This window comes from Limanda limanda, chromosome 1 (genome assembly GCF_963576545.1).
Source record: "Limanda limanda chromosome 1, fLimLim1.1, whole genome shotgun sequence".
Lineage (NCBI taxonomy): Eukaryota > Metazoa > Chordata > Actinopteri > Pleuronectiformes > Pleuronectidae > Limanda > Limanda limanda.
This window is the reverse complement of record NC_083636.1, coordinates 36,051,223-36,079,166: the sequence shown is the minus strand read 5'-3', so window position 1 is coordinate 36,079,166 and position 27,944 is coordinate 36,051,223. Positions and strand designations below refer to the sequence as shown.

General features: G+C 41.7%; 2 protein-coding genes across 2 annotated transcripts; one reads left to right on the top strand and one right to left on the bottom strand.

Moving 5' to 3' along the window:
- Positions 1-607: 607 nt before the first annotated feature.
- LOC133007422 (zinc finger and BTB domain-containing protein 26-like) lies at positions 608-2,208 on the bottom strand. The gene is made up of 2 exons (XM_061075734.1): positions 1,900-2,208; positions 608-1,666 (listed from the first exon to the last, which is right to left on the bottom strand). The coding sequence occupies exons 1-2, from the start codon at positions 2,206-2,208 to the stop codon at positions 608-610; spliced, it is 1,368 nt and encodes a 455-aa protein (XP_060931717.1).
- Positions 2,209-4,934: 2,726 nt separating this feature from the next.
- Positions 4,935-27,917, top strand: jak2a (Janus kinase 2a). Its single transcript, XM_061076725.1, has 24 exons — positions 4,935-5,295; positions 12,586-12,871; positions 15,173-15,296; positions 15,379-15,499; positions 16,195-16,340; positions 16,877-17,171; positions 17,382-17,501; positions 17,868-18,025; positions 18,117-18,228; positions 18,552-18,738; positions 19,664-19,785; positions 21,201-21,335; positions 21,426-21,513; positions 22,046-22,173; positions 22,290-22,428; positions 22,594-22,745; positions 23,235-23,385; positions 23,503-23,636; positions 24,030-24,219; positions 24,519-24,643; positions 24,874-25,046; positions 25,304-25,421; positions 25,589-25,702; positions 26,281-27,917. The coding sequence occupies exons 2-24, from the start codon at positions 12,610-12,612 to the stop codon at positions 26,386-26,388; spliced, it is 3,402 nt and encodes a 1,133-aa protein (XP_060932708.1). The 5' UTR covers positions 4,935-5,295; positions 12,586-12,609; the 3' UTR covers positions 26,389-27,917.
- Positions 27,918-27,944: the final 27 nt, after the last annotated feature.

The window sequence follows — 27,944 nt, the reverse complement described above, 5'->3', positions numbered from 1 at the left end:
CTCACAGCGTTCTAGTTTGTATGAAAAGTTTTCTGAGATATTTGAGTGATGATGCAAAGTAAAATTAGTAGATACACTTCACATACTTTGGTATATCTAACCCGGTTCCACACCATGCATTCATTCTTCGTCTCGTACTCCCTGCCCATGGCATCTCAGATGGTAGTGCTCCATTCACTTACATGAGTGGCATTTCTGGGCCAAAAGGATAAAAGGCAGAGAATGAGGAGACGGGTGGAGGGAGAGGACGCAGCGAGGGAGCATGAAAACCCTCTCAGCCATGTGGGACAACCCACTCACTTATCACGAAATGCTCAGTGAGCTGCACACAATTTCAGTCGGGTCAAAGGGTGAAGTTTTATAGCCTCCCTGCAATGCAGGGAGAATGTATGAATGAAGAAATCCGTCTATCAATCAATTCATGTCTTTGTATCAAGAATTTCTTTCACAATAAGAGGAAACAAGCCAGGAAGGGTTGGGATTTGTTCCAATAATCACAAGAAAACATCTGATATATATTTTTTTTCCTTCCTGATACAGATTCTGATACCTGTACTTTGCAATTTCTAAGAACTACATGAAAAAAACCAAGCTTAAAACTGCGACTTTATTGTCGGGCCTGCTCCGCCTCCTCGAGCATGTTCTGCAGGCTACTCTTACTATGAATTTCCTTCAGGTGGCGCCTGAGGCCTGGCTTGTGTGAAAAGTGCATTTCACAGTAGTTACACGTGTGGGGCTTCTCCCCAGTGTGCAGGTTGAAATGGTCTTGCAGTTGGGCCTTGTGAGAAAAGGTCTTGTGGCACAGCGGGCACCTGAGAGGCTTGACACCGCTGTGGACACGAATGTGGTGAGACAGAGTGCTCCTCTGGGAGAAGCCTTCCCCACACACCAAACACAGGTGCTGTCTGTGCTCCTTCAGGTGTCCAGCGTAGCTTTCCAGGTGCTGGAAGACTCTGTCACACCTCCTGCACAGGTACGGTCTCTGGACTGACGTGTAGTCTGAACCTTCTGTCAGCTCATCTCCAGATCTGGGACCCTGTGACAGATGTGCTCCAGAGGAACAGAATAAACCAGAGACCATCTGCTCCCTACATTCTTGCAGTTGAGCTGAGAGTTTTTCATTCGGGCTTTGGGAGCTGTGCAGCGCCTCTTCAGGTCGAGCACATCTCAGGACATCTGACATTTGGTGAACTTGATGGGATTGCTCATTTTTGTGAACAGCCTGGGCGATTGGCTGGATGTCTCTCCCATCCTCTGAGTCCCGGGTACTGAAACAAAAGGCTGCATCTTCAGATGACTGTATTTTAGCTCCTACCTCCCTCCTCTTATCTTTAACCTCCCTCAGTCCTTGACTTTCCGCCTTCGCTCCTTGGCCGAGCCCCGACTTGGACTGAATCACAAGCTTGCCACCTCCGTCTGTGTTTTCTTCCTGGGTACTTGTATTGGGTTGGGCTTCGTCCCTTTCCTCCTGATTTTTGGAACTGGGGCATGGCCAACCACCCTGTGGCTGCAGGATTTCCTTCTCCTCTGATCGTTTGTCCATATTCAAGAAAGCCAGAGTCGGACTGAGGTACTGGGACACAGCCTGGGCACACTTCTCCACCACCTGGCTCATCTGAAGTGCGCTGGCTGTAGTGAGGTAGTTCACCAGCTCCTTCACAGGGACCTGGAGCAGATGTATTATGGAAACAAAGGAAAACACAGAATTAACAGTCTATAAAAACAGATTGCCATAATTCCACTTGAATGCTTTAAAGCTGCATACAAGAACAGACCCACAGCCCCCTGATGGAAGTCTTTTGTTTATCTGTTTTGATTCTATAACCCTAGAGCTGCTTATACTCTGTATACACTGCCATGTTGTTACTGTACAGTTCAGAGATTCTGTAGTTCATATACCTCCAGGATCCCGGTGTAGCAGGACAGGAGCAGTCTCTCGCCGACCTCCACGCTGGAAACTACACCCACGCTCAGCTCTGCCCGGCCCTCGTGGAGCACGAATTGGTCACGCAGGAAGTCTGAGGACGCCGCAAGCACCACACGGTGGCCGTGGAATTGCAAAGGCTGGAAGGCGGTGCCCGGTGCCCCCCCAAGAAGGAGTGTGACATCACAGAAGCGGTGATCCTCTCTGAGAGTGTTCATTTTGCTGAGGATGGCGTCCCCGTGGGTGGGGAGGTGAAACTTGAAAGTGTCAACGGAGGCTGACATGATGATCTATAATGGGGGGGAAACAACACACATTATTACTAGAGTGTGAAGACAGAAATGTTGCTTTATTACTTTATAATTGTGTGCTTGAATCAAACTCCTGAATCTCACATAGGCTGTGGGCCTTTTCTTGTGGTTGAACAGAGTGAGAGATCTTCTGTGAAATCTAAACATGATACAAAGTGTCAATAGATTAAATCAAAGCCATACAACAACTCCTCCACCAGGTGAAATTGGTTTGCAGTTTGCAAATAAATCTAAATGTACGCAGTGAAGTCAGTGAATTGCCAAAGAGAGGATGAGAGAGACGCTGATCCAGCCTCACCTTTTACAGCAGGCTCATCCCGTCACGATGGATCCTGCAGGACAGCTGCTCGAATCCCACTGTTAACTTTGACAACAGAGGCTCTGTACTTGTCTGACAGTTCAAACACTGTCATCGAATTGATTAAAGCAAATGTTAATGGGTTACACATGCAGGAGGACGAAATGCATCCTCCAGCCGTAAGGCAGTGGTCTACCTTCTTCCTGTGGTTTTCTGCTGAGGACCCTAAATCGAGGCAAGAGGGTTTTGCTGAGCATGAACTAGTTAACCTCTTCACTGCCTGTAAGGATTCTACTGAAGCACACAGAGTGCAATATCTTAAACAGATGCAATGCTAAAAACAAACCACATGGTGGCGATAAATCACTAAGTCTCTCAATACAACAGAGCTGCACAATTACTAGATTGATTGGTTGTGACTTTCTTTATTTGTGTGCTACATACAACATAATCAGAAACAATAGATTTAAAAATATATATATTTTCCATAAGGTCCTAAACATATAGTGATGTTTTAAAGGTAAAACTAATGCAATGCAATTGAGCTGAGAGTGCACCAGTTTCAACATAAAAAAATAGAAGATTGAAGAACCCTGCTTTTTAAAATATTACTTATATTAATCTTTTCAATAAACTCTGTATACTGTTTATCTTTTGGCCACCGAAAGATCAGACAGAAGTTGCAGTTGAGAACGTTAACTTTTTCTTTTCTTTTTTCACTTCACAACAATAAGGATATAATGGTAAATGCTGCCTACTTTCACATGTAAATAAGATTTGTAGAGAAAGCATGATAGGCCAGTGGGTGGATGGGCTCCAAAGGGCTTATAAACCTTATTAAAATCATTATAACAGAGGATGTGGCTTTTGAACTTATTTTAGGCTACATCGTGAGACATCTGTCTGTTTCTAGTAAGTGAGGCTGGTGTGCTTATTCTTATTCTGCTTTATCCGTTACTATATTAAACAAAAAGAAAAGTGAGCATGTGACTGTCCTGGAACAAATCGTTTATCACGTCTTCCAGTCCACACAGACTTCTGAAAGCTGAGACATGTGATGAGGTTAAATCACTAGTTGTCGCACAAGCTCCACAATCACATCACGCCATAGTCAAACCTTCTCCTCTGAGGAGCTGAGACTCAGAGATCACGTATAATCCAGTTTCGGGGGGGAAAAACTCGAAAAGAAAAAGTTATCAGATTTCATATTTGGCACATTATCACTGCACATGTTGCTTGAGGCTTTTACACATCAAAGCAGAAAACTGTCTCCTGCAGCTCTGCTAATATTTGTGTTCATTTCAGAAACAGGGTCAGAGAGTGAGATGTGGTACTTTTACATTTACTGCATGAATTATTTACAGTTTACAGTTTAGAGCTGCAACCCCTAAACTGACTGTGATGCTGCCTTAGAAATTTTTTTATTTCTCATTTCCTTGTGCATAATTTAAAGAATACATACATACCACTACTACTATTATATTACTACTACGACTTCAACAATAATAATCATAGCAATAATAATAATTGTAATAAAGCAACAAATCTTTGCTGATTTGACTATGATGCTGCTATAAAATCACTTTTCATTTCCTCGTCCATATTTGTATTTACAGAATACAGTAATACTACTATTACTACAACTGCTACTACGAATACTTCTTCAAAAACCATAATTAAATTAATAATACTTATCTTTGATATTTTTACTGTGTTGCTGCTTTAAATCACTTTGTCTTCAAACAACTGTGGAGGAAAAACACAATAACACCAACACTCCATCCAAATCCAACGCATGTGTAAACTGAGTTCGAGTAAAGTACAAGTACCTTTAAACTACACAGTACTTTAGAGTCTATGTACTTAGTGACTTTCACATGCAGAGAGCTGCAACACTTAAACTGACTGTGATGCTGCCTTAAAAATTGTTTTATTTCTCATTTCCTTGTGCATAATTTACAGAATACATACATACCACTACTACTATTATATTACTACTACGACTTCAACAATAATAATCATAATAATAATTATAAAGCAACAAATCTTTGCTGATTTGACTGTGATGCTGCTATAAAATCACTTTTCATTTCCTCGTCCATATTTGTATTTACAGAATACAGTAATACTACTATTACTACAACTGCTACTACGAATACTTCTTCAAAAACAATAATTATATTAATAATACTTATCTTTGATATTTGGACTGTAATGCTGCTTTAAATCACTTCAAACAACTGCGGAGAAAAACACAATAACACCGACACTCCATCCAAATCCAACGCATGTGTAAACTGAGTTTGAGTAAAGTACAAGTACCTTTAAACTACACAGTACTTTAGAGTCTAAGTACTTTGTGACATTCAAGTGCACAGAGCTGCAATACGGAAGAAGCGGAACCCCGGGTGAGAGGAGTGAGGAGCCGAGAGGAGACGACCTGCGCCGCCCTCAGCTCCTCCACCATCCTCCGTCATCACCGAGCCCACACAGCGGAGAGGAGAGCCGGGGAGGAGGTGCAGGAGGAGGGAAGTCACAACAATGAGGAGGTGCTCCAGAGAGGGACAGGGGAGGGTGAAGTGAGCGATGCCTCGGAGGAGAAGCGGTGAATCCGGACGGAGAGCAGCGGTACTTCCCTTGACAGCTAGCCGAGAGGTCCGGAGCTAGCTAGCCCCGTGAGCCCGTCCCGTCCCCCCGGGGGAACTCCACCAGCCGGGGAACCCCGAGCCCCAGTCCCGCAGCGAGGCAGGAGACAACACGGAGTAAGTGTTGTGTGAGTGTGTGTGTTGTGTTGTTGTTGTTGTTGTTGTTGTTGTTGTTGTTGTGTGAAACACCAGTTAGCCTAGCACGCCACAGGTCCTGTCCCAGCCTGCGCCTCTGGTCGATGTGCAACAACGTGGAAGTGTTCACATAAAGATCTGCAAAAGTTTATTACATCAGTTATTGACTAAGTACAAAGTTAATAAAAAGCAACACGTGTTTTTTTTTTTATCTCCACAAGTTTACACTCACACCTTTTTTTTGTTTGTTTTTAGAGGCTTTAATCGATTAGTTGATCGATAGGAAAATGAATCAGCAACTGGTTTTTCATCACCAGTCATTCATTTCCAAGTTCTTGAGTTTCCGGCTCAGACTTCAGGGTGTTTGCTCGGGTTTTTCTAGCTTTTTATTTTTAGTCATCCCTCTTCCTTGAGACTCATCTGGTTTCTGAGCTGACAGTTGCCTGAGGGAGTTCTTTATTTACTATACTTAGCACTCCTGTCTATTTCAGGGTCATACATGTTGTAACTATCCTGTTTATGTTTCAAAGAAATACGTATATGACTGTGTTAATTATTATGTGGAGGTTTAGGGTTCGTGCAATTTGTTGGGTTTCCTTAAAAAGCACTTCCAGATGTTTATTTTAATTTATTTACTGGAATGATGCGATCAGCTCCACAGACACGCAGACACTTATTGCGTCATGTGCAACTTTCTCTGAGTTTTATTCAGGTCACACATCCCTTTAAGTTGCTGTAACGGAGGCAAAAGGAGTCGGTTCGGTTTGAACTGCACAAGCAGCAACAGCAAGGTTCCAGCTTTTTCCACTTCCCACTTTTTCCTCGCCAAAAATGATTTTTTTCGGATCATGGGGAGACGTGGAGCTTGTTTTGAACAAGAGAGAATGAAAACATACCACACTATGGGGCCGTGTGGTTAAGGGAAAGATGTTTGACTGAAGAGCTTTGCCAACACATGTGACAGTTATTTCCATGTGTATTCTTCCATAACTTAAGGTTAAATCAATTAAAAGGAGATGTTTCTAATGTGGAGCCCTTTCTCAAAAAAGTGCCTCTGTCCTTCAAGCAAAGCTGGAGCCAACTCTGGGTAAACACACACACAGTTTGGATCAGGGAAAGGAAAATGCCTCCGTGTTCCCATTTCACTTTGATTGAGATTATTAGTGATGTTTAAAGGGCACACTAGAGGCTTTAGCATGTTTCTGCTCCAACGGCCACAAATATTTATTTTAACTTCTTCAGTGGAACCTCAGCATTTACCCTTTTGTGTCCAGGATGAACCTCAACGGACTTTAGGGCCAATTTAAGGGGAAAATAACCGAACTTTCAAGAATAAGGTCGTAATTTCAGGCTTTGTGTCATTTTGTGGGCGGAATATCAGTAGATCAGCCAGTATCCGATATTAAAACAAGGAGAGTGTAGCATCTTGTTATAAGTTAAAGGTTTCACTTATTTTGAAATACTTCAAATCATTAGCACCACATTATCAGAAGAATCAGGATTTGGAAACAACTTGTCTCTCAATACAAAGTGTGATTTTCCGACCGACTCCTCTTTCTTCTTGTGGGAAAAGAGTAAACACAGAATGTGCCTTCGTAATGAAAGGTGCGTCCGTGAAGAGAAAATCACAAGAAAGCACGATGTCTGTTAAAAAAAAAGAGCGTAAAAAGGAAGAGCGGTTTACCAGAGTACCGTGTTGAGTTCTAATTATAATTACACCGAGTAGGTAAACTGTCTGGATGTGTTTCCCAGACACCTTTAGAGGAAGTGCCAACCTGCTGAAACAACCACAGTGTTACATCAATTTAGTGGGAAGTGGGAAGTGGGTAAGCATTCATACAAAGGAACATGTGAACATTAGCCACCAAGCTTTCATCTTAGTGTTTGGTCAGTGACTCAACATTACATCCCTCAATTGAACCGATGTTCTTTGTGAGCTTTTAGTAGTCACGATGAGGGATATGAAATCGAATCAGACCATCATCAATGTCTGGTTATGACAGGTATCATCCAGTAATTTCGGACTTCCTGTAAAGTCTTGTTTGGCTGAACAATCAGGCAGTCAGCGACTTCCTCTCCTGCCACAAAAAGTGCTTCACACTACACTGCTTTCCAGCATTTATATATATTTTTTGCCTTTTCACTTAATATTCTTCTTTGCTGTGCAGTCCCATTTCGTACGCTGCTCGGAACCCCTCAGACAATGGATGTACTTTCATCATGTGCCGGTGGGAGAGCAGCTGTTTAAAGATTTGAAGACACGGAGCAGGATGATTGATTCCCACACGCTCCTGTGTACCAAGCTCACAGTATAAAGAGTTGTCCTCTGTTTCATTTTTGTGGTAGTCACTGTGTTGGGGGTGATGTGTTGGTATTAGTAGACATACAGCCTCAAGGCAGGTATTGCTTCATAAAGCTGTGATGGATGAAGCACCCATGAAAGCCACCCTGGAAACCTGTAGCTCTGTCAGAGTTATCATATGTCTCATGGTAATTGGCCTTTGTTTAGGTACTGTCTTACAGGAAAAGGTGATGGCCATTTTCTGGATTCATCATTATCACAAAGTGATACCCTTTGTTCAATCAGCTTCCTTTGTCAGACCAACAGTGACTTAATCTAAAGGATTTGAGTTCTGAAAATAACTAAACCAATAAAAAACAGCATATATTTACAGAGGGGAGAGGTTGAATCCAGGGATTTTCTTTCTGTTTTTGCTCAAGACAAATCAAGCGAAAACTCAGAATTGTTGCAGAATCATTTATCATTGACTTGACTTGTTAAGCCCTGTGAGACAACTTATGATTTGTGAATATGGGCTATACAAAAAATAATTTGATTGATTTAAAATATTAAGAGTGCAATTAGAGAAGTGTTTTTAGTGGCCAGCTGTGGAGCAGAGTCACTTAAAAAAATGTGTCAGAGCTGATAGCCCTGACCTCTAGTAGCACCGAGGCCTTGATAAGACCCAGTGAGGAGCTGAACTAACTCTATGCCTGTCTGCCTCATGATAAACGTTTTGGGTGTGTAAACACACTGGTAAGAGAGCGGTGTTTTCCTGTATTCTTCTCAGTCTTCTCTCAAAGGTCTCCTACTGTGTAGCTTCAGCAGCTGAGGTCTCGTAAACAAAAACAATACATCCACGTCCATGTGCTGTGCCCTACATAAAGTAGGTCAAACACTGAATGATTGCGACAGTTAAATTCCACCTAAAATTTGACTGCCAGCATTTTTAACTTAGTTCATGTTCTTAATGCGTCATTGATTGCATCAGGATTCAAAAACAGAAGGTCTATATGTAACTTAAATTCTAATTTGATAAGCTGCATCACAACAAGCACACCTACTTTCTCCCCTGAAACACATATCCTATAAATCCTCATCTTTTCCAGAATCATAATTAGGTTGGTTAACCATCATCAAGTTATAGTCATTATCAGCTATATCCTTTGAGGCTCATGTAAGGGCTGGAGCTAATCCCAACTGGACAGGTCGCCAGTCTGCCCCATCAGGTTTGAACCCCAGAATCTTATTGCTGTCAGGCAACAGTGCAAACCACTGCAACACAGAGTCTACATGTAAATGTGACAGAGCAGTTTAAGTACAGACAGCTGGAAGTCATTTGTCATGCCATGTTACACCTTTTTTTGGACTGGTTCAAGGCTATGCAAAGTGTAGAGCTGCCTGCAGCAACAAACACTGAGAACACGGCAACTATTTACATGGTAACCAAAGCATTGGATCTTCAGTTATCAGCCGGTGTTGGTTTGACCATTATATTTGCATATCAACCCGATCAGCAGCTGGCTATACAAATTCCGTGTCTCTCTATGCTTATTGTGATCATTGTGCAAAAAGTCTTTCTCCTGCCAGAATAAGATTTCAAAATATAAACTATGAACACTTAAAGGGACTCTCACCTTTGTTGCATTTGAGAATTACAGCACATTCAAATCATCCCGCCTTCCTCCAATGCCCCACCCCCTCGTTCCCATCCGCGGTGTTTTATTTAAGAAACTTTATTTACACAAGCAGACTTACAACCATCCCGGTGTTTTTATTTTTTTGAAGAAACTTTATTTACAAGCAGACTTACAACCTACTGCCTCCGCGCACGCACGTGAGTTTTTGTTTACCAAAGCAATGGATTCGGATTCAGAAGCACCAGTAAGTTATATACAGTTGAGGACGCGCCTTGATGACGCGGGCCCGAATGCACCACAAGAAGCAGACGGAAAACCTGCATGTCCATGCAGCAAACAGACAGGTCTGTCGGCCAATAAGGTCCTTCGGTCCGAAGAATTTTATTGGTTGAAGTTTTCACTAAATATTATTAGAGTGAAATAATTGTTTGTTTTTACTCCTGGTGGGTCTGTCTTGCATTTTAGAGTGTCATTACCGTATTAATACCAATTTAACCTTATCCAAAAAAAGTGTAAAAATGCAACAAAGGTGAGAGTCCCTTTAATCAAATATCTGCAGAGAAACATGGCATGTCAACAGAAGAATTACAACTGACAAGACTTTAATGAATCACATTCCATTTTCACTGAGCAGGATAAATGTTCTACCTGTAAAAACATGCATTGTCGTTATTTTTCCTATGACGTAACTGAGCATGAGTCAAAATGGCATTAGACCAAGTTCTAGATAATTGGAAAAAGTAGATATCTGCACTGACAGAGAAACTTCCCCTTGTAGTCTCACAGATTTAAAGCTAAAGAAAACATCAGCTCAGTGTCCTTGAGTCACAGCTGCACTTTTGTCTAAATGTAATGGATATACAGTGAATAACGCCAAAAACAACCACATCATGATTCAGCCACCAATGACCCAGGGCGTGAATCAGACCACAAAATATGGTAATAGAGCCACTTGAAAGATTTTTTTTGAATAATTAAATCCTACCAGAATCCCCAGAGAGAATTTAAGATGAAACAGTTGTGCTCTCTGTGCACCACAGCACCAGAGGGGTGGAGTGGAGGCGGATCAGCGAATCCAATCAACCTTTGCACACAATATACAATTGATGAGGTTATTTTAAGAAGAGGCTTGACAAAAATAAGTCATTCATTTCAAATTCTGGCTTTAATACCAAGTAAACTACTTAATGCAGAAAATGACACTATCCAAATCCTACTGCAAAGCAAATTCAAAAAAGCAAGAAATGTTATGTATCTGTGGACTGACTCGATAAAGAGCAATTCTTTCTTTTCTCCCAGGCTTTTTCTAGATAACTAGACAATTTATGTTTTCATAATGTAAACAGCCAAGTCTTTATGCAGCCTCTATAGTTACAAAATCACTTTCTTCTTTTATCTTACAAAACAGGTCAATAAAAGGAACAGAAGGAAACCAAATGGACCTGCATCATTTAGACAGCACATTGGAAAGATCCGATTTACTTCTTCTAAATTAACATATTGTCCATTTTTAAAGTTACCGATAAAGTACCAGATCTCAACTATGCATAGAGATCCTCGCTTTATGCAAATCCCTGTACATATTCTGTTTTCATCATAGTAAAGATATGCAGCTTTGGATCAATATATATCGTATGTCCACTGTTCTTGGTTCTTGACAAACACAGATTCTCTAAACAAACACCTGTTGAACTTTACATGATGAAAAAAGCCTCACAAAACCCTGAGCTGCAGATCAACGTGCACACATCTTTAGACCAAAGCCTGTAACAATGTTTTTAATCCTTTTTATCGAATCCATCCATATCATCTTCCACGCCCAACAGAGAAAACTCATTTTGACTGCTTGTATTTGCAATAAAATGTTATGACTGTATGTATTTTAGAGCTAGTGCCATTGTTAGGAGGTTTTACACAGTAGACAGAATCTGTGAGGGCATTACGAGTGTTGAATTAAAGTACTGAAACTGACTCACTCGTCTGGTATGTACTTCTGCACAGAGAGTCTGCTTCTCATTACCGGAGGCATTAGACTGGCACAGATGACATGCAATATTTTTTACTATATTCTTAGTCCTCTTACAGTTAAACAAGTTATGTTTCCATCTAAAAATCTAGGTTGGCTCACACACATTTAACGCAACAAATACTATTCAATATAGAAATATTAATTACATATCATAGTCCTGTACGGTGGAGACGATTATCAAAATGTGGGGTCATTCAGGCTAAAGCCCAGTAGACCATGGTGACCTACAGAACAATAACACTTTCAAAAGCTCTCGCACCATTGAGATGAGGTGGCCCAAACAGACAAGGATGTTACGATCCGCTGATAAGAGTCGAAAAACCATAAAGAGGAAGTGCAGCAATAAGAACGCAGAGATAAAACAAACAAAGCACACAAACATCAAGAGGAGAACAAAGTCAAAAACAACATATTGTGGACATAACTAAGCCAAAAGCTTAAAGAGACTTAATATAGGTTATTTTACAAGCTACAATTAGGCTTAAATATATTATATCAGATTACTGTGATATGTCTTGTACTGTAAGTGGGTTAAGGGATCATGCTGTACACGTCTTGGGATAAAACCCATTCCTGTACGGGTAACTCAATTTTGATGCAACAGATTTGTTCCATTTCTACATCACTGAACATGAGCTTCTGTCCTTTACATTCAGTATTCATTTAGTATTAGTTCCAATACTATTAGCTGCTGCTATAAACAGGTATGATGTGGCCCCTGGGCAGACAGAGCCACAACTGCACTTTCTTTAAGTGGTTGATCTTGACATGAACTAGTTTCACTAAATGTAGTTGATTAAAGGAAGAAAATCTATACAAGAGAGCAGATTGATCAATATAGAGAGGTACATAACAAAGTGATAAAATGCACTGGAGTGAAAGATCATTCAAGTGCAGGTACTTGAAAATCAGCTTTTTCAAATGTGAAAAGCAAAGCACAATATTTGAGTCACACCCCATGATTCAAAGTGTATTACACAGGGCGGCTGTGGCTGAGGGGGGTAGAGTGGTTGTCCTCCAACCTGAAGGTCGGCGGTTCGATCCCCAGTCTGAACCATCTGCACGCCGAAGTGTCCTTGGGCAAGATGCTGAACCCCCATAGAATAACAAAGTGCTGCAAGTAGATGCACTGTATGAATGTGTGTGTGAATGGGTGAATGTGAAACTGTACTGTAAAGCGCTTTGAGTGGTCATCATCAGACTATAAATACAAATCCATTTACCAAATCCATGTCATGTGATACAGCTAGGGGCTGTACACTATGGTGAGTGAGAAAGTTGCCTCTGGATTCACTAAAGATAACGTCCTTTCTCTTTAACAGGTGAATGTGTGTTTCAAGCAGCACATGGCCTGTATTCTGCTGACAGACATGGACCCGCCTACCTCTGGTCCCACAGCGCAGCACAATGGCCTCCAGCCTGACCCAGACCCGGCCATGGAACCAAACCCCAAACAGGACGAGGATGCCACCTGTCTTACTGTCCACCTTTACTACCTGGGGAAGGCCGGAGGAGGGAATGGGGCCACAGTCTCAGAAAGTGTGCTCACATTTCCACCAGGGGATTATGTCGTGGAGGAACTGTGCATCGCTGCGGCAAAAGCTTGTGGTGAGTTACACATGGATTTAGTAATGATGTCTGCCAACACACATTACACCATCATCATTGTTGAGTAACATCCGTTTACAACTGATACATGAATCAAATACACGCTAAGTGCGTGTTGTTAAAAAGAAACGTGATGTAACATGCCCTTGTCTCAAGATCGTTTCAATAACGTGTTGCAGCCATCAAATTCGACCTGAAGAACAACACCCCCCACCACACACTACCAGGGATCCCATTTTCCTGCATTCCATTTTGTCCAGTTATCTTCCTTCTCTGCCAAATAAAATAGTGTTTTTATTTGTATTAAAGTAAATAGTACATACACCTTTAAATATTAGGTTGCAAAAGTTGCGTTATTACTGTGGTCTGTTGATCTTGGACCAGGCCATAAATAGTCTTTGAAACTTGTGTTTGAGTTTCATGCACAACCAAGCATCAGTCCCAATAGCCATCTGTGGTATTTGTGAAATACATTTTAGTCATAAAATTTGACGCACACACATCTCAATAAGACACTAAAGAAAACAAGATGTTTTTTGTAACTTCTAACTTATTCAACAACAAGCTATGTCTAATCTTTGCCAAACCAAATAATGTTGTTTGTGTTTCCATGTAGTTTCAAACTTGTTCTGGCAGCATGTGGTGGCCGACTGCCTTATTTAGACATTTTGCTGTTGATTTTCTTTAGCACAGAATGTCTTCTCTGTATATAAATGTCTGTTCTTGTTTACAGCAATTCTTGGAGCGAATATCTAGTAGCTATATATATATATATATATATAGATATATCTGGGGTCAGTGTCCACTAGTCAGGGATTTACAGTTTTAAGCTTTGAGAATGATCTTCTTGGCTCAGACTTATACCAGTCAAGCAAGTGGTAAGACGGTGAATAATCAAACAGACTGGTTACTGCAAGGTTTCATTTACATGTCTCCTTCAGTTATGATGTGAAGTGTATTGAATTATTGTTTATTAGGGTGAAAAAAATAGGGTAAAGAGGTATGACGTTATTGATCATATACCAGTCAACTATCCCATCACTTGCCATCCAGAAAAAACCTGTTTCTTCAAAAGAGTTGCCTTGGTTAGGAAATGTGTTTATAAAAAATGTGTATAATGTTATAGCTGCATTCCTAGGTCTGTCTCTTTGCCTTCTCTTTTACGCGAACTCAAATCAGGAAGTTGTCGACTGTTGTGTCTGTTTTCCGCTCCGCCTTCGCTCTATCTCCTTCTGCCACACTCTCTTGCATCATTCCCTCTCAAGCCGATAAGAAACAAACCCTTCTCTCTCCCCTTTTTATCTTCCTCTTTTCTTTTCTTTTTTTCAATTCTTTGTAATTTCCTACTCACTACTTGTCTTTGTCTTTATTGTTAGAGTCCACCTTTTCATGCTGTTCATGCTTTAACCAGCGTCAAATAATAATCATCTGAGGTATTTCTATGAGCTTTCTCTACCTGGTCCCTCTTGTAATGGATCCAAACTGTTCATGTGTGGAAATAGTAATTTTCTCTCATTTTGAGTCGGATTAAACCCAAACTACAGAACTGTTTTTAATAAAACTTGGTGGAAAGGTTGGACATGGGCCCAGGAAGAGCTCATTAACTGTAGGAAGGGATTTGATCAAGAGGGAGTACCCAGGGTATTTACTTCGCAAGATAGGATATTTTTTTTATTTTCAAGATATAAAGAAGATATCAGGCAAACTTAAAGGACCGATATCTATGAGTGTTTGCAATTTGGTGCAGCCTGACTGAATATAAGAGGCCTTGGCAGGGGTATATGCTCAACTGAGTGCCATTCTAGTGTGTACTTTGACTTGACTTCCTCTGTTGTGGTTGAGTATACTGCCTCTTACACGGCGTTCCTGTCCACACACCATTGCTTCATTTTGGTTTGTGCTTCCTGGTGTCTTCCAAAGAATTATCGTCGAAACAGTTGCAGTCTCCTCTGCTACCACAACACAAGCTGGTTTTGTGTGTGTAAACAGTGACAGTATATGCTTGACTATGTTTATGTCTAAATATTGGCCAGTTGTCAGTCATTAGTGGCAACTCTGTTAGACATGAATACAAGAGGACTAGATGAGTAGGCCCTTTTCATGTTTAACGTACAGGATGCTTTGTATGCCTGAGTAAAAAGAGACTGACTCAAAAATGGAAAAACTGCTGACTTGCTTCCTCATATCTGTTACAGTTACTACAGGAACAACATCAATCTTCTGTGAAGTACATTGACTTTTAGCACCAGCGTAACCACAACCTGTGCTGCATCATAGTAAACATTGACTCACTCGTTCCAGGGATTGCTCCAGTGTTCTTCAACCTGTTTGGCCTGATGAGGGAAAGTGACAAGATATGGTTCCCTCCAAATCACATCTTTAAAGTCAACCAGTCAGCAAGTGAAGACCTGCACTTCAGAATAAGGTAGAGATATATTAAGCAGGTTCAGATTTTGTCATAATTAATTTTCTTTGTTTTAACTTCTTTGATCTTCTTTTCTGTCCAGATACTATTTTCCTGGCTGGTATAACAACAGCAGTTCATTTTATGCCCATCGTTACGGTGTGTCCAAGGGGATGGAGAGCCCTGTTATGGATGAATGTGTGATAGCATACCTGTTTTTTCAGGTCAGTCTTCAAGTAGTGATTTTATACTTTGGTGTTTTTAAGTGTAATTTATATATGTTCTGTCTTTGTAATTTAGTTTTTCAAAATTCAAATGCATTGCTAGTCTACTTCATTTGTGTTTTGGGGGCCAAACTAGGGGTCCGAATCTTCGAGACTAATGCCCCCTCATTGTTTTCAGTATGAGAGAGAAAAACATGGTGGTGAGAGATAAAAAAAAAAACGTCCTTGTTTCCCCATGTCTCTCTGACAGTCTGTTTGTCATGTCAACCCATTCTTCTCTGTAAACTGAGAAAACAGGAAGTGGTAGAAAGAGTGTGTAAGTCTCACATAATTGGTACAAGGTTATGTTAAGGTTCAAATAAGTGTTTGTGTCTGTCTGTCTATGCACGATTACATTGTCTGTGTGTGTGTCTATGAATTTTAAGAGTGTATTTGTAAAGTTAATAAAAACAGTTGATTAAAGTACTGCACATAGCATCATTAAATAAATGAAAAATCTGCCAAGAGCCCATCATGCTCCATATACACTCTGCTGGAATTAAGTGAACTTTACAGGCAAGGGAATTAAGCCAGGTACTCCCCTGTATTTAGTATCTGTTAAACATTCTCCTTCCACATCCAACCTACTTCTTTTTTTGTGTGGACCTGATCAGGTAATAAATGTTTGTGTATCTTTGCCTCTTTTTGTTTTCTAGTGGCGTAGTGACTTTCTTAATGGCTGGGTTCAAATCCTGGTAAGCCACGAGTCCCAGGAGGAGTGTCTGGGCATGGCGGTCCTGGACATGATGAGGCTCGCTAAAGAGAACGGTCAGTCCCCTGTGGACATCTACAACGATACCAGGTAGGATGCTCACCACCATAATGTGACGACATGTAATCTGAACTAGGGCAGGATGAATGGTGTCAAAGATAGAATCATCATAATGGCAGAACAGTCAGATAAGTGCAGAAATGTGAAGTAGAAAAATAAAACATTAAACTTGTGCTGCTGTCTACATCAAAATCCCAGCTCCAGTCCCTGCCTCACTCTGCACACTCTCCTCCCTAAATTATGTAAAATCCTCGCTGATACACTGGTGTGCATGTGCTACAGCCTATGAATAACGATTTCACAGCGGCGCGACAGGCTTCACTGGACACATGAAGATAGTTTCATTATGTGTGTGCATGCAGCTGAATTAATTATCTCTGTGAGAGACAATATTTAAGTTGAAAATGTTGGGTGTATTATCTGACCTGTTCAAAGCTTATGCACTGTATATACTCACATAAGCAGTTTATCTAATTCCTTTATTGCATTTTTTGTGGTATCTCCTGTTACTTGTTCTTTGTTCCTTCGTCCTCCGTCATCAACTCGTCCTCCCTCCCTGCTTTCAGCTACAAATTCTTCCTGCCGAAGTGCATGCGGAGCCGCCTCCAGGAGTACAACATCTTGACGCGGAAAAGGATCCGCTATCGCTTCAAGAAGTTCATCCAGCAGTTCAGTGAATGCAAGGCCACGGTGTGTAACCTCAAGCTCAAATACCTGATGAACCTGGAGACGCTGCTGCCCTCCCTCTTCTCCGAGCGCTTTCAAGTCACCGGCCTAGCCACGCGCGAGCTGACCATCGTTGTCATGGGCAACAAGGGCATCCAGTTGTCGAAAGGGAAAGAGGAAGAGGGAGCAAAGGAGGTGAGGACCGGGAGGTCAGTTCATGTTGCCTTGGTAATGCATTTTCACATTACCAATTGGCAACAGTGTGGTACGATCATGGCTGGGTTTTTTTACCAATAGATGGAGCTCAAGCTGTGGGTTGAGAGTTCCTGTAACAATAAGAGTGCATGTGTGTGCATACATCCTCATCTAATACAAACTGCTGTTTTGTACTTTCTGCATCTCCAGGAGTTACAAACATTCTGTGACTTCTCAGAAGTGATTGACATCAGCGTGAAACAGTCTAATAAGGAAGGATCTGCGGAGAGTCGCATCGTTACCCTGACAAAACAGGACAGCAAGATCCTGGTAAAGTATCATCCACTTCATCATCCGCTATCACTCTGAGGATTATTAGCTAGTTCACTTTGCTTACTTTTAATCTAATCTAATTATATCAGGCACACGTTTCCTCTTAACCTCATTCTTGTTACTGCAAAGCGCTCTAGTGGTTTGTTACAGCAGCGACACAGTTAGACTGACAGTTTTAAACACGCAAGTAGTTTCAGACATAAAGAAGAACAATTCAACTTACTTAGTACCACAACTAGTTTGACACTATCATGACAATACAGATTGAACAGTTCACGTATACAGTGGTTTAAATTCAAATCAGGTACTGAATGGTTAATTTTTCTTCTTCTGATTCCTGTGTCCGTGTCGATGTCCACAAAGGAACTGGAGTTTCATTCTCTATCGGAGGCCCTGTCGTTTGTATCATTGGTTGATGGATATTACAGACTGGTGGCCGATGCCCATCATTACCTTTGTAAAGAGGTGGCTCCCCCAAGACTCCTGGAGTGCATTCAGAGTTACTACCACGGTCCTGTGTCGTAAGTATCCAGCATATGCAATCTGATTACTCATGTACTCACACCCATAGACACGCATGCACAAAAACACATTGTGTCTCTTTGATCACAGGATGGACTTTACGATTGGTAAACTGCGTCGCTCTGGCAACCATCAAGGCCTGTACATCCTTCGCTGCAGCCCGAGAGACTACGACAAATACTTCATGTCCTTTGTTGTGGGGGTAAGACGTTAATGTTGGGTCATCAACATTGTGAAGTACATGACTGTAGAAATACCTGGTCATTGCTTCAGCCCACATGCTATCAGATTATCTCCTCCATTAGCTGACACAACAACCAGGGCCATTACACTATCACTACACCAATTTAAATGTAGTGCTCTGGTATGATAGTCCTATTTCAGGTAAGGAATAAAATGTTATAGTAACTGCTGCATGAGCATCTGTTTCTGTTAACTGATATAAAATGACTGACACTGAAGAGCAACTCATCACAATTCAACTGTTTTAATTCGCTCTAGACTCCATTTTCCTTTGACTTTCAGTATGAAGCCATGGTGGACTATAAGCACTGTCAGATCATGAGGATGGAGTCAGGAGAGTACATTCTGAGTGGAGCCAAGAGGAGCTTTGGCTCACTGAGCGAGCTTCTGCACTGCTATCAGAAGGAGGCGCTGCGCACAGACGGATACACATTTCAGCTGACCAGGTGCTGCCCCCCCAGCCACAAAGGTCAGTGTTCACACACAAGACCACGCTGTACACATGAGCACTGATGCAGATGTGTAGCCCTACAGAGATTAACACAAATTAAATGACAACGGGCGCTCAGAGAGCTCAAACCGCATCTCACATGGTTAAAGAAGTGAAAAAAAGAATCCTGAATCAGACCATTTATCTAAATCTGCCCCCAAATTGAAGTGGTTTGACCTTGAGTTGTGCGCCGACACTCCGCAAAGTGTCTGAGCGGAAATCTGCTCAGTGGTTATTGCTTACTTCAGCCAACAGATGCAGACATAACGTTTGGCAGAATTAATAACACATACATAGTAAACAATCTGCACAATCCAATATCTAAATATTTATATCCAAAAGTCCAGCTGAGAATTTTTCACATGTATTCAATCTTTTGTTCATATAAAGATGAGTGTTTTTAGAAGAAAAGGTTGTTTAATGAACTGGATTTGCCATGAAGATGAACAACCCTTCTTCCGTCATGTCTTCAGCCTATTTGTTGATCCGTTGGATTTAATTACATGATTGTCCAACTTCTGACAAAATAGACCATGCAGCTATAACTGGGTTTCTAAATTCATTCAGCACATCAGCTCCTAATCCTCAACATGAGTTCCTTCTCTGAGCACCTTCTGGTTTGCATGCTCCCATTGTCACATTTTACCCATAAAAAAACAGCTGGGTAACATATCAGCTTCTTTTCACATCAAGACCCAAATTACCTGACTTCAGGGAACAAATACAAATTCAGGTTTCCTTCATGTTGATAATTAAGAATTGTAGATTAAGCAATACAAGTATAATAAGCAGCTTCATCTACTACTCTGATTTGCCATTTAAATAGTCACAATAACCCAGCTTTACTGCTAAATGTGAGTGACGGATCCTAATCCCTGTCCACCTTTACTTTTGTTTTTTTAAGAAAAATCCAACCTGCTGGTGTGTAGAAATAACCAGGGGGCAGAGGTTCCTCTGACGCCCTCCCTCCACAAACATGTCAGCCAGATGGTCTTCCACAAGATTCGAAAAGAGGACCTCACCATCGTAAGAAAACCCACGTTCACTTCCTGCGATAGCTTTTTGTTTCAGCAAAAGACACAGACACTCATAACCAGGACATTAGTTTTAATAAGATGGATAAGTGTATAGGATGCAGTGTTTATTATACACACATATTTATCTGTAGAAGCTTACAACAAGTATTTAAAGGGCTCTTATTTCTAATTGTGAACAAACACTAATTGTGTAGCCAAAGTATCTTTTCGTAGACAAGTTACCAAGCCACGGCTCAGGGGAACAAGAGGGACTCGTGCAGGCTCAGTGAGGACACCACAGTTAACAGAAAGGCCTCCCATTGTAGCTCAGAATCATCAATCGCAGTCCCTGTGTGCGTCGCGTGAATCCATGTGACAGCGTGTCATGCCTTCACCTCAGCGGTTTGTCCATTTCCGTCTCAGCTCATTTTCAGCTGTTTGAGCTCTTGATGTTTGACACGACAGGTCTGTCACAGGAAAACCACAATTTTGCAGTTCCAGTAATCAAAGCACTCAGGGTTTTTTCCTGCGTTACAATATTGTCTTTGTGTTTTAGTGTTTTTAGTGTTTCATCATGTTTTTTCATGCAGTGTTTAAGAGCTTGTACATCGTGACCTCAAATTTATTGAGTGAGATGAGAAGCAGTTAGAACCATTTGGTTTTGGTTCTAGCTGACTGAGTCATAACTTGGTGTAGGCGTGGGGGGGGGGGGGGGGGGGGATGGGCATGATTGAGTTTGTTTTCGGTTTTCATGACCGAGATTTAATGAATGAATTAGTTTCCCTCTGGTGCTTCTTCAGAGTCTGGTGCACGTTTTCAAAGATTTCCCCTTTCACACTTGAAATTGCAACAATGAGACTGAAAACGAATCAAATAACATTATCAAATGGTAAAGAGGCATTCAAAAATGTTTATTTGTCATTATGTCATGTCATTAAGAGCTCCTAAACTAAGTAGCTGTGGTGCACATGATTCTCCATTTCGTTTTAAATTTGGCGATCTGTACTTGTATACAGTATAGGTCTAAGGTAGAGTTCTGGTTAGGCTGGAGATATATTTGCTTTTAACCGAGTGTACGAGTAAGCATCAAGCCGGCCTCGTCTCCATCTGGCACAGTTAGTTACATCAGTCGTGAACATCTTTTGAAATGAATTTGACACATCATCAAGATATAACTCGTGCATGAACAGTAGCGGCAGTGTAGGGATAGTGATCATTGAAGGGCCTCATATACCATCCACCATTGCGTTTTCTGCCGCAATCTCAGAAGCAACGATAGAGCAACCTCATATATTCCCAGTACACATGTAGTAAGTGTGTGAACAACTATGCTTACAACAGATCTGGTTGTCTACTCGAAGTGCGTTTGCATTTCACATCCTTTCCAAAGCAGGTTTTTTGACATTATATTTAAAACTGTTTTAGAATGAAAGTCTGGGCCAAGGAACCTTCACCAAGATCTTCTGCGGGTTGAGGAAGGAGCTGAGAGATTACGGAGAGATTCATGAGATGGACGTCGTTATCAAGATCCTGGACAAGGCTCATCGCAACTATTCAGAGGTTGGTTCGCCAACTGGCTGAATGAGGGAGTGACTGGATCTGATTAAGTAAACATTTTGAATCAAATTCTGTCTATTTTCTACCCTGTAGTCGTTCTTTGAAGCAGCCAGCATGATGAGCCAGCTCTCCCACAAGCACCTAATACTCAACTACGGCGTGTGTGTGTACGGCGATGAGAGTAAGTTTACAGCACACACACACACACACACACACACACAGAGATGTAACAAAGGAGTGCTCTGTGGTGGTTATTCTCACCTGTGGCTTGTAAACCGGACAGTTTGAAGATCTGTGTTTACAAACGAGAGAAATGCTGAGAACAACACAAAACAGAGTCACCCACGAGGAATCAATACGCGACTGGATTAAGACCTAGAAGCTATTCAGATTCAGATTTCAGACGGGAAAGAAATGATGCACATACTGGAAGAGTGTGGAAGTGATTTACAAACTGTTTGTAGGGCCAAGGTTTTGGTCTGTTTCTTTGCAGGTCAGGGTCATACACACTTTCCTGTTGGGCTTACCACAGTTCACAAGAATGTGTCAGTTCGAACATGACTGAAGCCAGATTTCAGTGGGGAAAAATAGAAACGGAACCAGATACCAAAATATGGACGATGACATCATTTTTGAAAGATATAGATGACGGGTAATAGTTTGAATAATAAAATCATCTCTCTCTCTCTCTCTCTCTCTCCTCTGCGTGTCAGATATGATGGTGCAGGAGTGTGGCAAATTTGGTTCGCTGGACATTTACCTGAAAAAGAATAAAAGCTGTGTCAACATCACATGGAAACTGGAAGTGGCCAAGCAGCTGGCCTGGGCTATGCACTACCTGGTAAGACTGCTGACTCATGCACATCAAACACGCCAGTTTCTTTCAGACAGAAAACTGAAATGAGAAACGCCTCCACACCACACAGCTGATGTTGTCCCTGTCGTTTGTGCAAACAGGAGGACAAGAACCTCATTCACGGAAACGTCTGTGCCAAGAACGTCCTTCTGATCAGAGAGGAGGATCGCAAGACTGGCAACCTGCCGTTCATAAAGCTCAGTGATCCTGGCATCAGCATCAGTGTCCTGCCCAAAGAAGGTGAGACAAATGTACACACACACACACACACACACCTATGTGAAGCCATAGTTTTCCTTTGGTGTGATCGTCTCAGCCGCTGATGGACAGTTTCTACCGTTGTATTTCTCATCTCTAACTCCCTTTATGTATCTGTTTCTTTTTCTATACATGTCCCTTCATCAGTGCTGGTAGAGCGTATCCCATGGGTCCCCCCCGAGTGCATTGAGAATCCCCAGAACCTGAGTTCAGCCACAGACAAGTGGGGCTTCGGGACGACGCTGTGGGAGATCTGCAGTGGTGGAGACAAACCACTCAGCACTCTGGATTGCTCCAAGGTCACAAACACAAAGGATGCATTGAGAGAACCACATGTAACAAAGGAACAGTTCAACATTAAGGGAAATGTTGAATTAAGTGTAAAAACGGAGTTGCCGCCGGCTGCCTGAACTAGCCCGCTCCAAAAGGTCACAACTCAACAGGAAACAAAACACACAAAAAAAACGTGTAAACCAACAAAGTGTTCTTTTGTTTCACAAATCAGATGCAGCACGTACTGGTAGAACATTTGAAAATGTAAGACAAAGCCAGGCCAACTTTTTCTTCCTGTTTCCAGTCAAGTGAAGTGGGTCCTTTGTCTTTATTTTTATCTAACCCTCGTGAAGATAACTTATTATCACATTTCCCAAAATGTTGAACAATTCTTTTAAATTGTGCGTATATTTGTTATAATGCAGTACAAGTGTTAATTCTAAACAAACTCTTTGTATTATACTATTGTTTCTCTCCCTGGCTCCTCTCCTGACTTTGTTTCTTTTCCTCTGCAGAAGAACCTCTTCTACGAGGACCGGCACCAGCTCCCAGCTCCCAAATGGACCGAGCTGGCCAACTTGATAAACAGCTGCATGGACTACGAGGCCTCACACCGGCCGTCGTTCAGAGCCATCATCAGGGATCTCAACAGCCTCTTCACACCAGGTAGGAAGTCTAACACCTCCACGTCCAGTCTGACAGGCAGATCTACAGATCGTGTCCCACACACACTATTGATCCAGGGTTTTTATAAACGGTTTGTTGCATCGTGTCGTGTTGCAGACTACGAGCTGCTGGTGGAAAGCGACATGTTACCGAGCAAGACGAGAGGCGTCGGCTTCCCGTGGTCGTCCGAGAGCCACGAGCCGGCACAGTTCGAGGAGAGACACCTCATCTTTCTCAAGCAGCTGGGCAAAGTGAGACATGCACACGGCACAGACACTTAACGTGGAGAAAAATCTGTTAAAGCTTAAAGCTTCACAGTCTCATGTGGTGGTTTTTGCTTTTGTTAGAGTGGTAATTTGGTAAATCGCTGATGAAAATACATTTTTAGATAACTTGTGAATTGGCAGTGTCTGCTGCTCTCATAGTCATATTTTCTGGACTAATGAAATGCAGAATTTGTTCCTTCTGTGTCGAGGAGGTGTATTGTTTTCTTCCACAACTACTTCTTTTACTTTTGACAACACAGCTGATTGATTCCATCCTATTTGGTGTGAACACAGCAAATTATATTTTTCAATTGAAATTATAGCGCTTCTTTCTTTCTGACTCTCTAAGTGTGTTCTCCCGTTGACTCCACGCTGCAGGGGAACTTTGGCAGTGTGGAGATGTGCAGGTACGACCCCCTGCAGGACAGCACCGGGGAGGTGGTGGCTGTGAAGAAGCTGCAGCACAGCACGGCCGAGCACATCAGGGACTTTGAGCGGGAAATCGAGATCCTCAAATCCCTCCAGCACGAAAACATCGTCCAATACAAAGGCGTCTGCTACAGCGCAGGTACGAGCTCATTGTCCAGTTTCCGTTTGTTTTATGACGTGGTCAGAAAAGTCACAATGAGCGGTGAGAGTAGATATCCTGCTCCATTTTCTTCTGTTTTAACGTCACTTGATTTATTGTGACACATGCATTCAATTATTACCCCAGGAAGAGGTGTTGTTGCATTGTGATGACTACACTGCTGAAGGTCTCAATGACCGAGTCCGTGAGAAACAAATCAGTCTAGATTTCCTTAGAAAACTCACTCACCTGTCATGTGTTCCTCTCGGGTGTGGCATTTGACTCGTTTCCCCGTGCAGGACGAAGGAACCTGCGGCTGGTCATGGAATACCTCCCCTACGGCAGCTTGAGAGATTATCTCATCAAACACAAGGACCACTTTGACTGCAAGAAGCTGCTGCACTACGCGTCACAGATCTGCAAGGTAACGTAGGTGCAGGTTGTTAAATCCTACCACAACAGGTCACTCGGACTCCTGCTGTGAGGATTTAAAAGCAAGTTCCCTGCTGCTGGGGTCCAGTGTTACTAGCATGTCAAAATAAAAGGAGTTGAAGGGTCAAATCTAATCAAATCTGAAAATCATCTTTTAACAGTTTTTCTGTGTAAACACATTCAGACCCCCCCCACACACCTGAGTGAACTCCTCTCTTCCAGGGTATGAACTACCTCGCCATAAAGCGTTACATCCACAGAGACCTGGCCACGAGGAACGTGCTGGTGGAGAGCGAGATGAGGGTGAAGATCGGTGACTTTGGTCTGACCAAGGTGCTGCCGCAGGACAAGGAGTACTACACGGTCAGGGAGCCGGGAGAAAGCCCCATCTTCTGGTGAGGATGACACACTGCACGCAATTGTTTCAAAAAGTATTTCCACGTTTGCTTTTTTCTACACTTGAGGTTAATATCACGAGCCGTTGAAACCGATCATGTTCGAGATGAGATTCTAAGATTAACACAGAGAGAAAAGTTTGATTTGGTTTCGTACATCCGATCATCTCACTCCTTCATACCCGTCTACGTAGATTGTAGGACAAGTGTTGACTGCAATCATGTGTGTCTGAATCGTGTGTTGTGTTGTTTTTCAGGTATGCTCCAGAGTCACTGACAGAAAGCAAATTCTCTGTGGCGTCGGACGTTTGGAGTTTCGGAGTCGTCCTCTACGAACTCTTCACTTGCAATGACAAGAACTGCAGCCCTCCAGCGGTACGACAACTTTATTATTTCACTTTTGTTTGACTTCTCTGTCAGGAAATCGTTTTCCTCTTCTGATCATAATTGTTTATAATCAAGCTGTAAAACAATGGCTGTGTAATAGTTGAAGAAATCACATGATTGAGGACTCTGCTCTGAAACCTTCTTCTCTGCTCCAGGTGTTCATGGACAAAATGGGGAATGAAAAGCAGGGCCAGATGATCGTCTACCATCTGATCGATCTGCTGAAGCAAGGTTACAGGCTGCCGGCTCCTGACAACTGTCCCAAGGAGGTCAGCAACAACAGTCAAGAAAAAAAACTGATGTTTTTTCCCATTAATGTTTGAATCAAGCAGTCGAGTGATTTGAGGCCGAACAATAAACAACCTTTATGTTAAATTAAGCAAAAACTAGATTCTAATTTGAGAAATTTTCAAGTGGACTAACTCAGGTAAATCTTTTGCTAATTACCTCGAAAACACAAAGTTCAATGAGACTGATGTGAATTATTTTGCAGGTATCGTAAACAAAATAACAATTTTGACCTTATAATGTAAAATCTAAATGATGATAAATAGTAATTATGATGAATTCTCAGGTGGAAACAAATGTCTCAAAAAAACAAAAAAACGATTCCAACAGTTTGAGACATTTCACTCTAAACCACAGATTTTGTTGCACACGGTTCAATTGACCAACGTTTTGCTTCACGTGTTATTTCATTACTTTCTTTCGAAGTATTTCCCGTCCGTTTCCACCACAAAGAAAGGTGTAAACGTTGAACCGAATGGTAGCGACTCATTTCCCCCTCACAGCACCGTGTGTAGATTTGGCTTCGTTGACATTTTCTCTGTGTTTCTGTCTCCCTCAGATTCACAAGATGATGGCCGACTGCTGGAACAAGGACCCCGGGCTGCGGCCCACTTTCAAGACCTTAATCAACAGTGTGGAGTCGGTGCGAGAGGCCAAGGAAGGATGAGGATGAATGTCTCTGTCCACTGCAGCAGCTCAGTCCAGAGGCTGACTCACTTGTTTCCTTCCCATTGTCCTCCACCTCCCACTCAGCCTCATTAACAAGCACCTAAATCAAGACGTTGCACTCGACACCATCAACAAATCATTCATGACACGTCTGAGAACATTTCAGTGAGATAAATCATTTCATAAGTTAGTCATTGACTGGAGAAAGGAAACTCCGACCTTTTATTTGGGATTTGGATTATTGGAAAATGAGCAGCGACTTGTTTTATTCGACCAAAGAGACGATGGGATTCCCAACAGACTGTTTGATGTGCGATGGCAACTGAAACCAGACTCTTGCTTGTTGCATAAGTATTTTATAAGTATTTTTCGGAGCTTTTATTTGACAGAAACAATGGCGAGCACAGACTGGCTCTGAGGATTGAGGATTCCACTAGAAACAAAAATGCTCCCAAACCATTCGGCTCTGATGTCACTCTGTAAGACTGATGAAGGAGATCACACCTCTGTTGTACTTCTATGAAGATCCCTACAGGTGGAGCTGGAGTCACATTTGTGCTGTGACCCTGGACTTGGCAGAAACTCATGACCCACTGAGGATGATCCTGTGCTGCTGAGGCGGCGGTTCAGTTCAGTTTCAGTGGAACACAAATTCTTTGTTTACATCAATACGTGGAGTTGAGATGTTTCAAACAGCAAAACCTGCTCATGAAGCTCTTTGATCACAAAGTCCAGGACGATGTCAGGGTCAATAGCAGTTGTTTTTGAGGGATTACCCCCAGGGAAATGATGACATTGTTTTTGTTACTAATTACTATATCAATACATATTTTCTAGATACAGTTTGAAGTTTTTAATGTTACAATGCTATAATATCAGCCTGTAGCTACATGATGTGACAAGTGTGTCTAATGTGATGAAGGGAAGTGTTTGTTGTTGTAAAACATGTCAAACATGAGCTTGTTTGATTCAATTTTTTCCAAAGTTTAAAACTTTACATGCCAAATGTTATAGGATGAAGTGCGGGATTCGTGAGAGGAAACTCAAATTTGTGGAACGGCCTCGTTTGATTTGAATTTCCGAGGTTATTTAAGTCCACAACAGACAAGACATACAATCACGCAGACACACAACATATCAGAGGACGGGTCCCCTCTGCATGAATGAGTCACTGTTGAGAACAAAGTGTGTCTGTGAGCTCCTGAACCTCCGGGACATATTTATACTGAAGATCTGAGTCAAGTCTGATGTGAATGAGACTTTCTGTTTGCGGTGCTTCTGTTGCTATATATGTTTTTTGGCTGTGTTACATCAAATATCAGTTTATTGTGAAATGTGAACAGCAGAATGTTTAACTGATATTTTTTCTTTGCATTCATTTCCATTTTATTTGACTTTGAAATAAATGGATTGTCATCTGATGCAGCTACCTTTTAATACGTGTATATATATATGTAAATATTGAGGTGGATGTTGTATAGTCCAAGAGTGTTTATACTTTTACTAAGCAAAACCTAATGCAGTGCTATGGACATTAAAAATTATACTGTTTAA